Consider the following 11978-nt stretch of genomic DNA (forward strand, 5'->3'; position numbering starts at 1 on the left):
TCTTCTAGCAAGTTGTTGGGCTTGCCAATCCAAGCAACTTTGTTCAAGACACCAACATTTTATCTCGTAATCTACGCCTTCTACGACCAAATTTATAGAAAGCATCTGAGCAAACCTTAAAAATCAGTTTTTTGAGCGTGGCAATTCGGGATTATGTTTTAGATATTGGGGGCACTTTTAGAGCTCTAAAAAACAAACATTTTTATTTTTTGACAAGTCAATTTGGACTTAAGGGTCAAAAGTTACAGCCATTTTAAGGTTAAAAAGATGCAAATTTAATACTCAAGTACACAGAAAAAAAAATCATGGATATATTACATCTGGGAAGGGGTACATCTTTTATGTCAGAAAAAGGTGTAATTTTATCTCTGGAAATGTGTAATTTTACCACTTTTCTGGTGTAATGTCACTTTTTCAGTCTACATTCAGGTAAAATTACATCATAAAAGAGGTAATATTCAACCGTCCAAAGTCACAGTTTCCAAATTTACATTATTTTTTACTGTGTATCTCGAAAAGGCGCAAGTCAAATTTTAAGCGCCAGGTTGCATTTGAAAGAAGAGATCCAGCACTACAAACGCTGAACAAATCTCAGGGGTGTTTTTCTGTAAACTCGATATATCTTCATTTGAAAAAATCTAATTTGCAAGGGAAAATTATATGGGAACACCCTAACGAAATTCGAAAATTATCCAAATACAGTCCAGACTCGATTACCCGAAGTTCGATTATCCGAAGGTTTGTATGGGACTTCGGATAATCGAATCACTAACAAAAATTAGTTTTTTTTCGTTTTTTTTTCTTTTTCTTGTTTTAACATCAAATTCGAGTTATGCGACCCAATTTTAGTCAAATTTGAATAGTTACCGCCATATTGGCCGCCATCATGAAATTAAAAATTCTAAATCACTTTAGCGTAGTTTAGGTGTCACACTAAAGCTCGACAATCAAAAATAAGACATAGAAAAAAAAATCCTGATTCGATTATCCGAAGTGAAATCTTTCCGAGGCCTTCGGATAATTGAGTCTGGACTGTATATGTTTTGCCTTCCTCACTGAGGTAAGGCTATAATCCTGCTCTTAAAATGAACTTTTTATTAAAAGCTCAAAGACCCACCTTCATGTATACATATCGACTCAGAATCGAAAACTGAACAAATGTCTGTGTGTGTGTGTATGTATGTATGTGACCAAAATTCTCACTGAGTTTTCTCAGCACTGGCTGATCAGATTTTGACCAAACCAGTTGCATTCGACTTGGTTTAGGGTCCCATACATCGCTATTGAATTGTTTGAAGTTTCGATAAGTAGTTCAAAAGTTATGTATAAAAATGTGTTTTTACATATATCCGGATCTCATTTATACGCATGTAAACGATGTCCGGATCCATCATCCGACCCATCGTTAGTTTGGTAATCAAAAAACCTTTTCAACGAGATCACAACATTGGCAACCCTGTCTCGAGTTATGATCACTTGAGTGATATATTTGTACTTTTTTGATGCCGTATCTCACTTAAATGTATGTAAACGATGTCCGGATCCATCATCCGACCCATCGTTGGTTAGTTAATTGAAAGACCTTTCCAGCGAGTCCACAACATTGATGATCTGGCAACCCTGTATCGAGTTATTACCACTTAAGTGATATATTTGTACTTATTTTTCTGGATCAAAAAAAAAAGCTGAAGTATGTGTCCAAACCGCTCATATTACCCATTGTTGGTAAAAAGTGAGGAAGGCACCAACCACATAGGTGGATTAAGATAGTTTTTCCATGTAATTTTGCCCGCTAAATCTGCCCTCAGAATTGAGCTCAAGTGTTTGAAAAATGATTTTTTGTCATATTTTTGGTTTAAATAGTTTAAATGTTTTTTTTTTTAAACACCAAAGCTCCAAACTTTACCATTTTTCGAAAAATCCATTTCCACTTAATTTTGCGAACTGGACCACTGTGCAGTGTGCTTTACAATAAATGAACAAAAGTTAAAAACATATTTAAACCAAATTTTATTAAAAAAAAGACGATCAAATTGTATCCAGACATGTGTGCAACTGTAGGATTTCAACAAATATTACACATTTGAAAACGATCGATTTCAGATATTTTGTAGAAATTAACCAAGATTCTTTAACTGGATATGTTAGAATAAAAAAAATTAAATGGAATGTGTTTAAAACAAACTTATTGCTGCATCAATTTTTTCATGTGAGGCCGTATTCAGAAAAAATAGGTACACGGAGAAAAAAAATAGGTACACGGAGAAAGAATAACGAAAATATTTTTTCCAAAATCCGTATGCTTTAATATTTGATTTTTTTTTTTGGGTACAATAAAACCGCAAATTTTGAGCCATGAAGAAGTATGAACAAACATTTTACCGCCGAGTTATCATTTAAAAAAGTGTTTTTTTTTATATAAATATAAATTTCATTGAAAACATTTTTTGACCTCAGTTTATAGTGTTTTTTAAATTTTAATTTGAAGTTTTTAAAATCAAATTTGCAATCGAAAAGAACTTTACAGATTTTTCACCGTTTTCAAGATATAGTCACTTAAAGTTTAACTCTAACTGAAAAATTCGAGTTTTTAGATTCTTGAAAATATTTACTGTCCATGATTGTCCATACCTGAAAATATTTGTTTCTGAAAGTTCAGAAAAAAATGTTGAAATCAGCAAATAAATAAATAAAATAAAAAGAAGCAAAAAAATAGTTTTTTAAGTCTCATCCAAACCTTTCCACGTTTTCTAATGCCAATATCTCAGCAACTTATGTTCCAATTTTCAATGTTGAAAAATAAACCATTTGTGAAATGTTATAACCTCTTCGAAAAAAATATTTTTTAAAGTTTTAGAACCAAGACTAACATTTCAAAAGGGCCAAACAATCAATATTACGTCCAATTTTGTCCATACTTCTCATGGCTCAAAAGTTGCAGTTTTTGTCTCCCAAAACATATTAAAAAAAATCAAAAATTAAAACATACGCATTTTGGGATATTGATGTCACCTACAACATTACCGAAGACACCAAATCGATCAGAAAATACCTGCAAAAGTTGCAGATTTTCTCATATATTTCGTACCATTTTTGTATGGACAGCTGCCAAAATTGTTTGGAGCCTTGTATGGGAGAACCAATGACACAAAATGGCTTCTGTTTATAACCAAATTTTTTGTAATAGTCTGCTCTACAACTTTGTAGTACATTGTTACACTCTAAATAATAACCCTGCAAAGTTACAGAAAAACACGACATTTAAAAATGAAAAAAAATGTTCTAAATGAAAAAATGACCCTTCTGGGTCAATGTAGATTCGAAAAGTACATTAAATTTCCCATAAAATGACATGTTCCAATTTTTTTTACAGTTGAGTAACGGAAAATGGCAGAGTTTTTAAAACTTTTTTGTGTTTTTTTTTTTCTATGAAAAATACGTTTTTTCGGAATCCTGAGTACGCTATCAAATCGGGCGTTTAATTTTACATAAAAGTCCCTTTGACACCAAATTTCTATCTCATCACCGTTTCAGGCTGCAAATTATTGAAAAACACCTCTTTTTCACATGTTCAAAAATGAAAGGGGTCGTACCTCCCCTCCGTCAGGAAATATCAAAAAACGGACCTCGGATTCGTGATCAGGGACAAAAGTTACCCTTTAGGACAAAATTTCGCGCAAATCGAAGAGGGGTCGGGGCAACTTTTCCCGATTTCGTGTGAGTTGGTAGAGAATTACCCTTAAAATTTTGAAGTTTTTGAAAATAATATTTTCCCCCTGATTTTTCGGAACGTCGATTTTGAAGGGGGAAGGGGGAGATTTATAACGGCTTCTATTGACAAACTGTTTACTTTCGTTGAATAATTATAGCACCATTTGTATAGTCAAACTTAAATTAACATAAACTTTGAAAAATATTTGCAGCGGCCTGATGGGCACCGCTTGGCAAAAAAACGTTCGTATTTTTTAATTTTATTTAAAATGGTCACAATTTCACACTATACCTGAATATAATTTTTCTGAAGATCATAAAATTTCCCAAAAAATTCACCGATCATGATGAATGCTCCTTTGGTTGCGGACATACGAACGATTTAATAAAATTGAATTAAAAAAATAAATTCTTAACCTTCCAACGTGCCATTTTTTTCCGAAAGATAAAAGTTTTATTTTTGGCGAAGACAAACAAAAACAATCGGAAATTCCATAAACGAGATTCCATTTTTTGTAAATTCAGTTACCATTCCAGCAAATCCACAACACATATTTTTGCAAGTGGTTTTTATAAAAGTTTTAAGTGAAAAATTGAGTTTTTGACGTAAAATGTAGATAAAAATTACTTGCAAAAATATTTTTTCACTGGTCATCTGAGAACCGATTCAATCAAATAAACCATGAAAAAATGAACAATTATAATTTTGACGATCAAAAATGTGAAAATTGAGCCAAAAAGGTTGGGCAGGCCTTAGCATAAAATCCTATCTTATAAATTCAACTTCTCACGAAATGGCAAGTTTAACCCCACGTGCCAAAGAGCCCATACTAGCACTATCAACCATCTCAAACACCTTACCGGCACAAACTATATCGCTATAACTATGATTGAGGAGAACGACCAGTTGACCAGCAGACTCACCTCCACCTCATTCTACTTCTCAACACTTCATTTGCTTCTAGTTATCTAATTGAACGCGCAACGGTTTCCGCTCCTCACTTATATTACCTCTAGCCTCTTAGTACGCCACCAACCAACCAACTAACCAACATCTCTACGAGGTACACTCAATCTGGTTCAACACCATAGTACTTCATGCGTTCATTTGCGCGGCGCAATCTTCGTCGCCGGCAGCGGTGAACTCCAGTACACCTGAGTGTCGTCGCGACGCCGATAACCACCGCCGTCAGTCGTCAGTCGTCAGAACCTCCTCGAACGAATCGCTTCCTGCTTCAGTGTGTTGTTGGACGGCGAACAGCTCGGAAGTTCAGAGCGCAATCGGGGCCGCGTGTACTAGTAGAAGCTGGAACTTTTGATTCGCGCGCAAGTTTCGCTTAAAGTAATCTCAGCTCGAGAGATTAGAGGTCGCGGAAAATTGCGTGAGGTAGACCATCGAGACTAGGTTCAAGAATCAAGAAGAGGAAATCGCGTGGCAAAACCTGCAAAAACGCGAGTCCAGGTCTGTGATTAGAGCTGATTGCGAGCGAATGGCCTAAGTCAGCGCCAGATCATCTACTAATTGGTCAAGTCAACCTTTGATTGATTCGTGCGAGAATCGCGTTCGCGAGTGTGTTTGCTTGTGTGGAGTTCGGCGTTGTTTTTCCTCAAATCTCAGCTTGAAACGAGCAAGAGCGCGAGGTTTAGCACGCGAAAAAAGGAAGCCCAAACAGGATTAGTGACTAGACAAACCACACTACAAAGTTACAGAACAGTTCTGTGTGTAACGCAGCATTAGAACACCCCCTCAGTCTGTGTTGTTAGTCGGTTGAGCTAGGAAGCTAGAGCTGAGCAAGGAAGGATGAATATTCCGTTGCGGATCGTCGGGATACTGTTGCGGGTGCTGAACGTGCTGCTGCTGCCGCTGGTCAAGTTTGTGGGCGGGTCGAAGCGGCGGACGCCCTTCCCGGAGATCCGGAACGAGATGCTCCAGGTGCCGGCGGTCGATCTGGCCGAGCGCATCCGGAATAAGGAGGTAGGAAAGGGTTATTTTGTATCCAGACTCGATTATTCGAAGCCTCGACTGTCCGAAGTTTCGATTATCCGAAGTTTGATTATCCGAAGATTTGTAAGGGAATTCAATGAATGCCTGTTAAATTGAAAACATATTTTTTCAATATACTATCAACGCCATTTTGGCCGCCATCTCGGATTTAAAAAAAAATAAATCGCTTCGAGCAGTTCTCTACGGAATCGGTCTTTTTTATTTAATTTTGATATTTGTATTTTTTAATCCTGCTGAAACTTTTTTGGTGCCTTTGGTATGCCCAAAGAAGCCATTTTGCATCATTAGTTCGTTCATATAATTTTCCATACAAATTTGGCAGGTGTCCATACAAAAATGATACATGAAAAATTCAAAAATCTGTATCTCTTGAAGGAATTTTCTAATCGATTTGGTGTCTTCGGCCAAGTTTTTTTTTGTTTTTTTTTTTAATTTTCTGATATGTTTTAAAGGACATCAAATGCCAACTTTTCAGAAATTTCCAGAATGGGCAAAAAATCTTTGACCGAGTTATGATTTTTTGAATCAATGCAATTTTTTTCAAAAAATCGAAATATTGGTCGCAAAAATTTTTCAACTTAATTTTTCGATGTGAAATCGAATTTGCAATCAAAAAGTACTTGAGTGAAATTTTGATAAAGTGCACTGTTTTCAAGTTATAGCCATTTTTAGATAACTTTTTGTAAATAGTAGCAGTTATTATTTTTTTTAATTATTGCCCATGTTTGACCATTCTGGAAAAAAATATTTTTGAACAGCTGAGAAAATTCTCTATATTTTGCTTTTCTGACATTTGTTAATACGACCCTTAGTTGCTGAGATATTGTTTTCTAAGTCTCACCCAAACAACCCACAATTTTCTAATGTCGATATCTCAGCAACTAATGGTCCGATTTACAATGTTAAAATATGAAACATTCTTGAAATTTTCCGATCTTTTCGAAAACAATATTTTCATTTTTTTTAAATCAAGACTAACATTATAATAGGGCGTAATATTGAATGTTTATTCTTTTTAAAATATTAGTCTTGATTTATTTTTTTTTAAATATTGTTTTCGAAAAGCTCGGAAAATTTCACGCAATATCTCAGCAACTAAGGGTCGTATCAACAAAGTTCAAAAAAGCAAAATATAGAGAATTTTCTCAGCTTTTAAAAAATTTTGTTTTCCGGAATGGTCAAACATGGGCACTAATTTAAAAAAATTAATAACTGCTACTATTTTCAAAAAAGTTACCTGAAAATGGCTTTAACTTGAAAACAGTGCATCTTATCAAAATTTCACTAAAGTACTTTTTGATTGCAAATTCAATTTTACATCGAAAAATGAAGTATTTTTGAGACCAATATTTCGATTTTTTGAATAAAAATTGTATTGATTCAAAAAATCGTAACTCGGTCAAAGATTTTTTGTCCATTCTGGAAATTTTTGAAAAGTTGGCATTTTTTGTCCTCTAAAACATATCAGAAAAAAATAGTGTTTTTTTGCAAATCAAGTTTAAGTGACAAAAAGTGAAATCACCAAAAAAAAATTCCGTGTATCATTTTTTTCAGTGTAGATCATATCCATACCTACAACTTTGCCCAAGACACCAAATCGATCAAAAAATTCCTTCAAATGATACAGATTTTTGAATTTTCACATATCATTTTTGTATGGACAGCTGCAAAATTTGTATGGAAAATTCTATGGACAAACTAATGATGCAAAATGGCTTCTTTGGGCATACCGAAGGCACCAAAAAAGTTTCAGTCGGATTAAAAAATACAAAAAAATCGTATGACCGAAATCTCAGAGAATTTTTTAGCCGAGCTTCCGTGGCCGTGAGGTTACGGGTTTCGCCTTGTAAGCGGAAGGTGATGGGTTCGATTCCTGTCTGGCTCGGCAAAGTCAGATCCCTTAAAAGAGTAAATATGCTCACTGGGAATACTGACCGATAGGGGATGGGTTTCGACTAGCGGCGTGCTGGGTTTCCAATCCAGAGGTCGTGAGTTCGATTCTCGTACCGGGATGATGAAGTTTTTAAAATTGCTCCTTTAGAGTACTTCAGGGGTCACACTTAAGCTCAACAACCGAAAAAAAAATTCTTCGGATAATCGAGTCTGGACTGTATTTAAAAATGGTTATTATTTTATACAATTTGTTTAAGCCTTTTGTTTTATTTTCGTGAGATCCTAAAATAATTTTATTGATGATTCAGTTTACGTAAACACTGCAAGTTGAAAAATTAGGCCTAATTTGGTGACACTGAGAAAAACTCGTTTTCCACAAAATTTAAGCCTCTAGATTTTGTACCTTGGCAACCAGTAGTCCATTCAACAGCTTGCAAAAAATATAGCCAAATAATATAATAATAATAAAAGTTTTTATCGATTTTAGACATTGGAAAATGCAGTTATTTATTCATGCAAGTAATTATTCTAATTCCCTACAATCACATGGTTACATAAATACAAAAAAGAACCATGCAAGTATGTCAAAGAGATTAATGTTCTCACCGGTTAACTTGACACCCTTTTTCCCAAGGAGGCTGCTTCTCGAAAGCTGCAGTAAAATTTACAATTCACTGCGCACATTTACCTATCATATAGGTATTTTACGACTTATTCTCAACCAGGTATGTAAACGTTTTTCAAAGTGACAAATCACTTTCGACGATATAAAGGATTGAAGATGAGTGACGACAAGTTTGGCAGGGAATCAAAGGTGGCGATGCTTGCTAATTAGTCGTAAACACTTCACAGCGTGTTATTATAAAAACGCAACGTGTGCTTTTATCGTACACAAAGATGTAAGTGACATCAGCCAAGTTCTTACATGACCGAAAAGTGCTAAAATTCTAAGTAAATTCGGTGGGTAGAATCTCTTTCTAGAAGTTATAAAAGATGTTAGCAGCACCAAGAGGAGCTTGCAAAAAATGCGAATTAAATAGCTCTTTTGATTACCATATTGCTTGCAAGCAATTCACACTATTATCTCTAGGATCGAGAAAAAAAGCAACACAAGCCGGTCACAGCTATATGAGACATGCCGGAATGACGGTTTGTTTATCTTCTGGAAGTTTTTGTACCGGTAGAATCCCACGCGAGCAAACCAGTATCGGAAGATTTGGTTCTCCTAGACTGGCTTTCGACTCACTTTCGATCTCATTTGCAACAAAAGCAGCAGCACGTGACGAACGTTCTTTTCCGTTCTTCTGCGAGGTGGCGTCTTCTTTGAATCGCAGTAGGCTGGCTGCGATGAGTAATAGTGGAATATCACGCGTCTCCACTATCTGTGATCATTTCAGTGTTGATATTCCAAGTATAACCGGTCATCGTGGACTAGTGGGATTAATTTGTCTACTTGAGACAATCGGTTTATTTACAACCAGTACCACCCCGATGATTCGACAGTGCTTTCAGATGCCATTTTGTCAGTCTTAAACAAATTCTAAAACTTAATTATATAACGTATCTTCGATTATTTTGGTGCACGCCATTCAAATGTGCAGTTTGTCATTCAAACGTTAGTCACGCAGTAAAAATTAAAGGCACGTACATTCGATTCAAATGTTTTCAATCAGTCTAAAGCGTCATGGAGGGTCATCGCACGTGTCATTACTCTCCATATCCAGCTAGCCAAAACAGTAGCAGGCCATGCCAATGCGCCATGGACACACACACACACAGTTTGGCGATGAGAGTATAGTTTGTCATTTGAAGCAAAAACAAAAACAAATGGTCGTGGCTCACACTGACAGTTCGTAACTTTTTAGGTTGCCTGTGTCAAACCAACGGGATTCTAACTAAAAAGTGTCAAATCACCGGAGGTTTAGTGTATACTGATAGTAAAATGAGTTGTTAATTATGCGTAGGTCACGCCTCGTGGTGGTCGCATTCATGGAAGTCTAACAATAGCAGAAGTTACGGCTGTATCGCTTTAACTTCGGTACTTGGCACGAGTGACGTAACATTTTACTTACTTCCCAGTAAGAAACGTAGGGTTGAGGCTGGGACAGGTCGCTTCAACTATCAGGCCTGCATCGGCCCTACATTTCTTAAGGTTCTAGATGGTTAAGCAATGACTGTTAAGGTAGGTCTTGCCCCACTAGTTGAGTAGAACGTACGGGAAATCAATAATTTTAAAATATTTTTTTTACAGTACAAAACAGGATTTTTTAGAAACTTGTTCTATTAAAGTCTTAGTCAAGACCTGGAATAAGATGATTATCAAAAAATCCGACTGATTTATTAACGTTTTTAATGGGTTTCAACAAACATATTCTTAGCTTGTTACACTAGCCCCACTTTCCCCTATAGTAAATATAAATTAAAAAAAATGACGGGTCATGGTTTTAACATTTGAATCGATTTTTTTAAAGGCCAGGTGTATAACGCCTCCAGTTGTTTTGCAATCATTATTTTTCAAAATATCTTAGAAGTTACGAAAAATAACACTTTATAAAAATTATTGATTGTAAAAAATCAAAATAATTTAAATCAGCCCAAACATGCTAAACATGATGTAAATGAGCAGTTCTCTACTGAATCGGTCTTTTTTCTTTAATTTTAATTTTTGTATTTTTTAATCCGGCTGAAACTTTTTTGGTGCCTTCGGTATGCCCAAAGAAGCCATTTTGCATCATTAGTTCGTTCATATAATTTTCCATACAAATTTGGCAGCTGTCCATACAAAAATGATATGTGAAAATTCAAAAATCTGTATCTTTTGAAGGAATTTTTTGATCAATTTGGTGTCTTCGGCAAAGTTGTAGGTATGGATATGGACTACACTGAAAAAAAATGATACACGGTAAAAAAAATTGGTGATTTTTAATTTAACTTTTTGTCACTAAAACTTGATTTCTGGAGTTTTTTTTGAAAAGGTCCTATAAACAAAATTTTCATTTTTTGCTTTTTGGGTGTTTTTGAATACTCCTGACTCAAGGCCTAAAACACCCAAAAAGCAAAAAATTGAAATTTTGTTTATAGGACCTTTTCAAAAAAAAACTCCAGATTTGCAAAAAAAACACTATTTTTATTATTTTTTTTTTTATATGTTTTAGAGGACATAAACTGCCAACTTTTCAGAAATTTCCAGAATGGGCAAAAAATCTTTGACCGAGTTATGATTTTTTGAATCAATACTGATTTTTAAAAAAAATCGAAATATTGGTCCCAAAAAAAATTCAACTTCATTTTTCGATGTAAAATCGAATTTGCAATCAAAAAGTACTTTAGTGAATTTTTGATAAAAAGCACCGTTTTCAAGTTATAACCATTTTTAGGTAACTTTTTTGAAAATAGTCGCAGTTTTTCATTTTTTTAAATTAGTGCCCATGTTTGCCCACCTTTGAAAAAAATATTTTTGAAAAGCTGAGAAAATTCTCTATATTTTGCTTTATTGAACTTTGTTGATACGACCCATAGTTGCTGAGATATTGCCATGCAAAGGTTAAAAAACAGGAAAATTGATGTTTTCTAAGTCTCACCCAAACAACCCACCATTTTCAAATGTCGATATCTCAGCAACTATTGGTCCGATTTACAATGTCAAAGCATGAAACATTCGTAAAATTTTTCGATCTTTTTGAAAAAAATATTTTCAAAAATTTAAAATCAAGACTAACATTTTAAACGGGCCAAACATTCAATATTACGCCCAAAAGTTACCTAAAAATGGTTATAACTTGAAAACGGTGCACTTTATCAAAAATTCACTAAAGTACTTTTTGATTGCAAATTCGATTTTACATCGAAAAATGAAGTTGAAAAATTTTTGCGACCAATATTTCGATTTTTTGAAAAAATCAGTATTGATTCAAAAAATCATAACTCGGTCAAAGATTTTTTGCCCATTCTGGAAATTTCTGAAAAGTTGGCATTTTATGTCCTCTAAAACATATCAAAAAATAAAAAAAATTAAAAATAGTGTTTTTTTGCAAATCAAGTTTTAGTGACAAAAAGTTAAATTGAAAATCACCAAATTTTTTTTTACCGTGTATCATTTTTTTCAGTGTAGTCCATATCCATACCTACAACTTTGCCGAAGACACCAAATCGATCAAAAAATTCCTTCAAAAGATACAGATTTTTGAATTTTCACATATCATTTTTGTATGGACAGCTGCCAAATTTGTATGGAAAATTAAATGGACAAACTAATGATGCAAAATGGCTTCTTTGGGCATACCGAAGGCACCAAAAAAGTTTCAGGCGGATTAAAAAATACAAAAAAAAATCGAATGACCGAAATCTCAGAGAACTCAGAGACTTAGAA

The 11978-nt window shown here is 34.5% G+C and overlaps 1 protein-coding gene across 1 annotated transcript in view; it reads left to right on the plus strand.

Annotated features, from left to right (window-relative positions):
• Positions 1 to 4935: 4935 nt before the first annotated feature.
• The window catches only part of LOC120423579 (fatty-acid amide hydrolase 2-B-like), a 13342-nt gene continuing 6299 nt past the window's right edge, over positions 4936 to 11978 (plus strand). The window contains exon 1 of the mRNA XM_052707911.1: positions 4936 to 5686. Coding sequence (XP_052563871.1) covers positions 5513 to 5686 — 174 coding nt within the window. The 5' untranslated portion in view covers positions 4936 to 5512. The remainder of the gene's footprint in view (positions 5687 to 11978) is intronic.

This window comes from Culex pipiens, chromosome 1, assembly GCF_016801865.2.
Source record: "Culex pipiens pallens isolate TS chromosome 1, TS_CPP_V2, whole genome shotgun sequence".
NCBI lineage: Eukaryota > Metazoa > Arthropoda > Insecta > Diptera > Culicidae > Culex > Culex pipiens.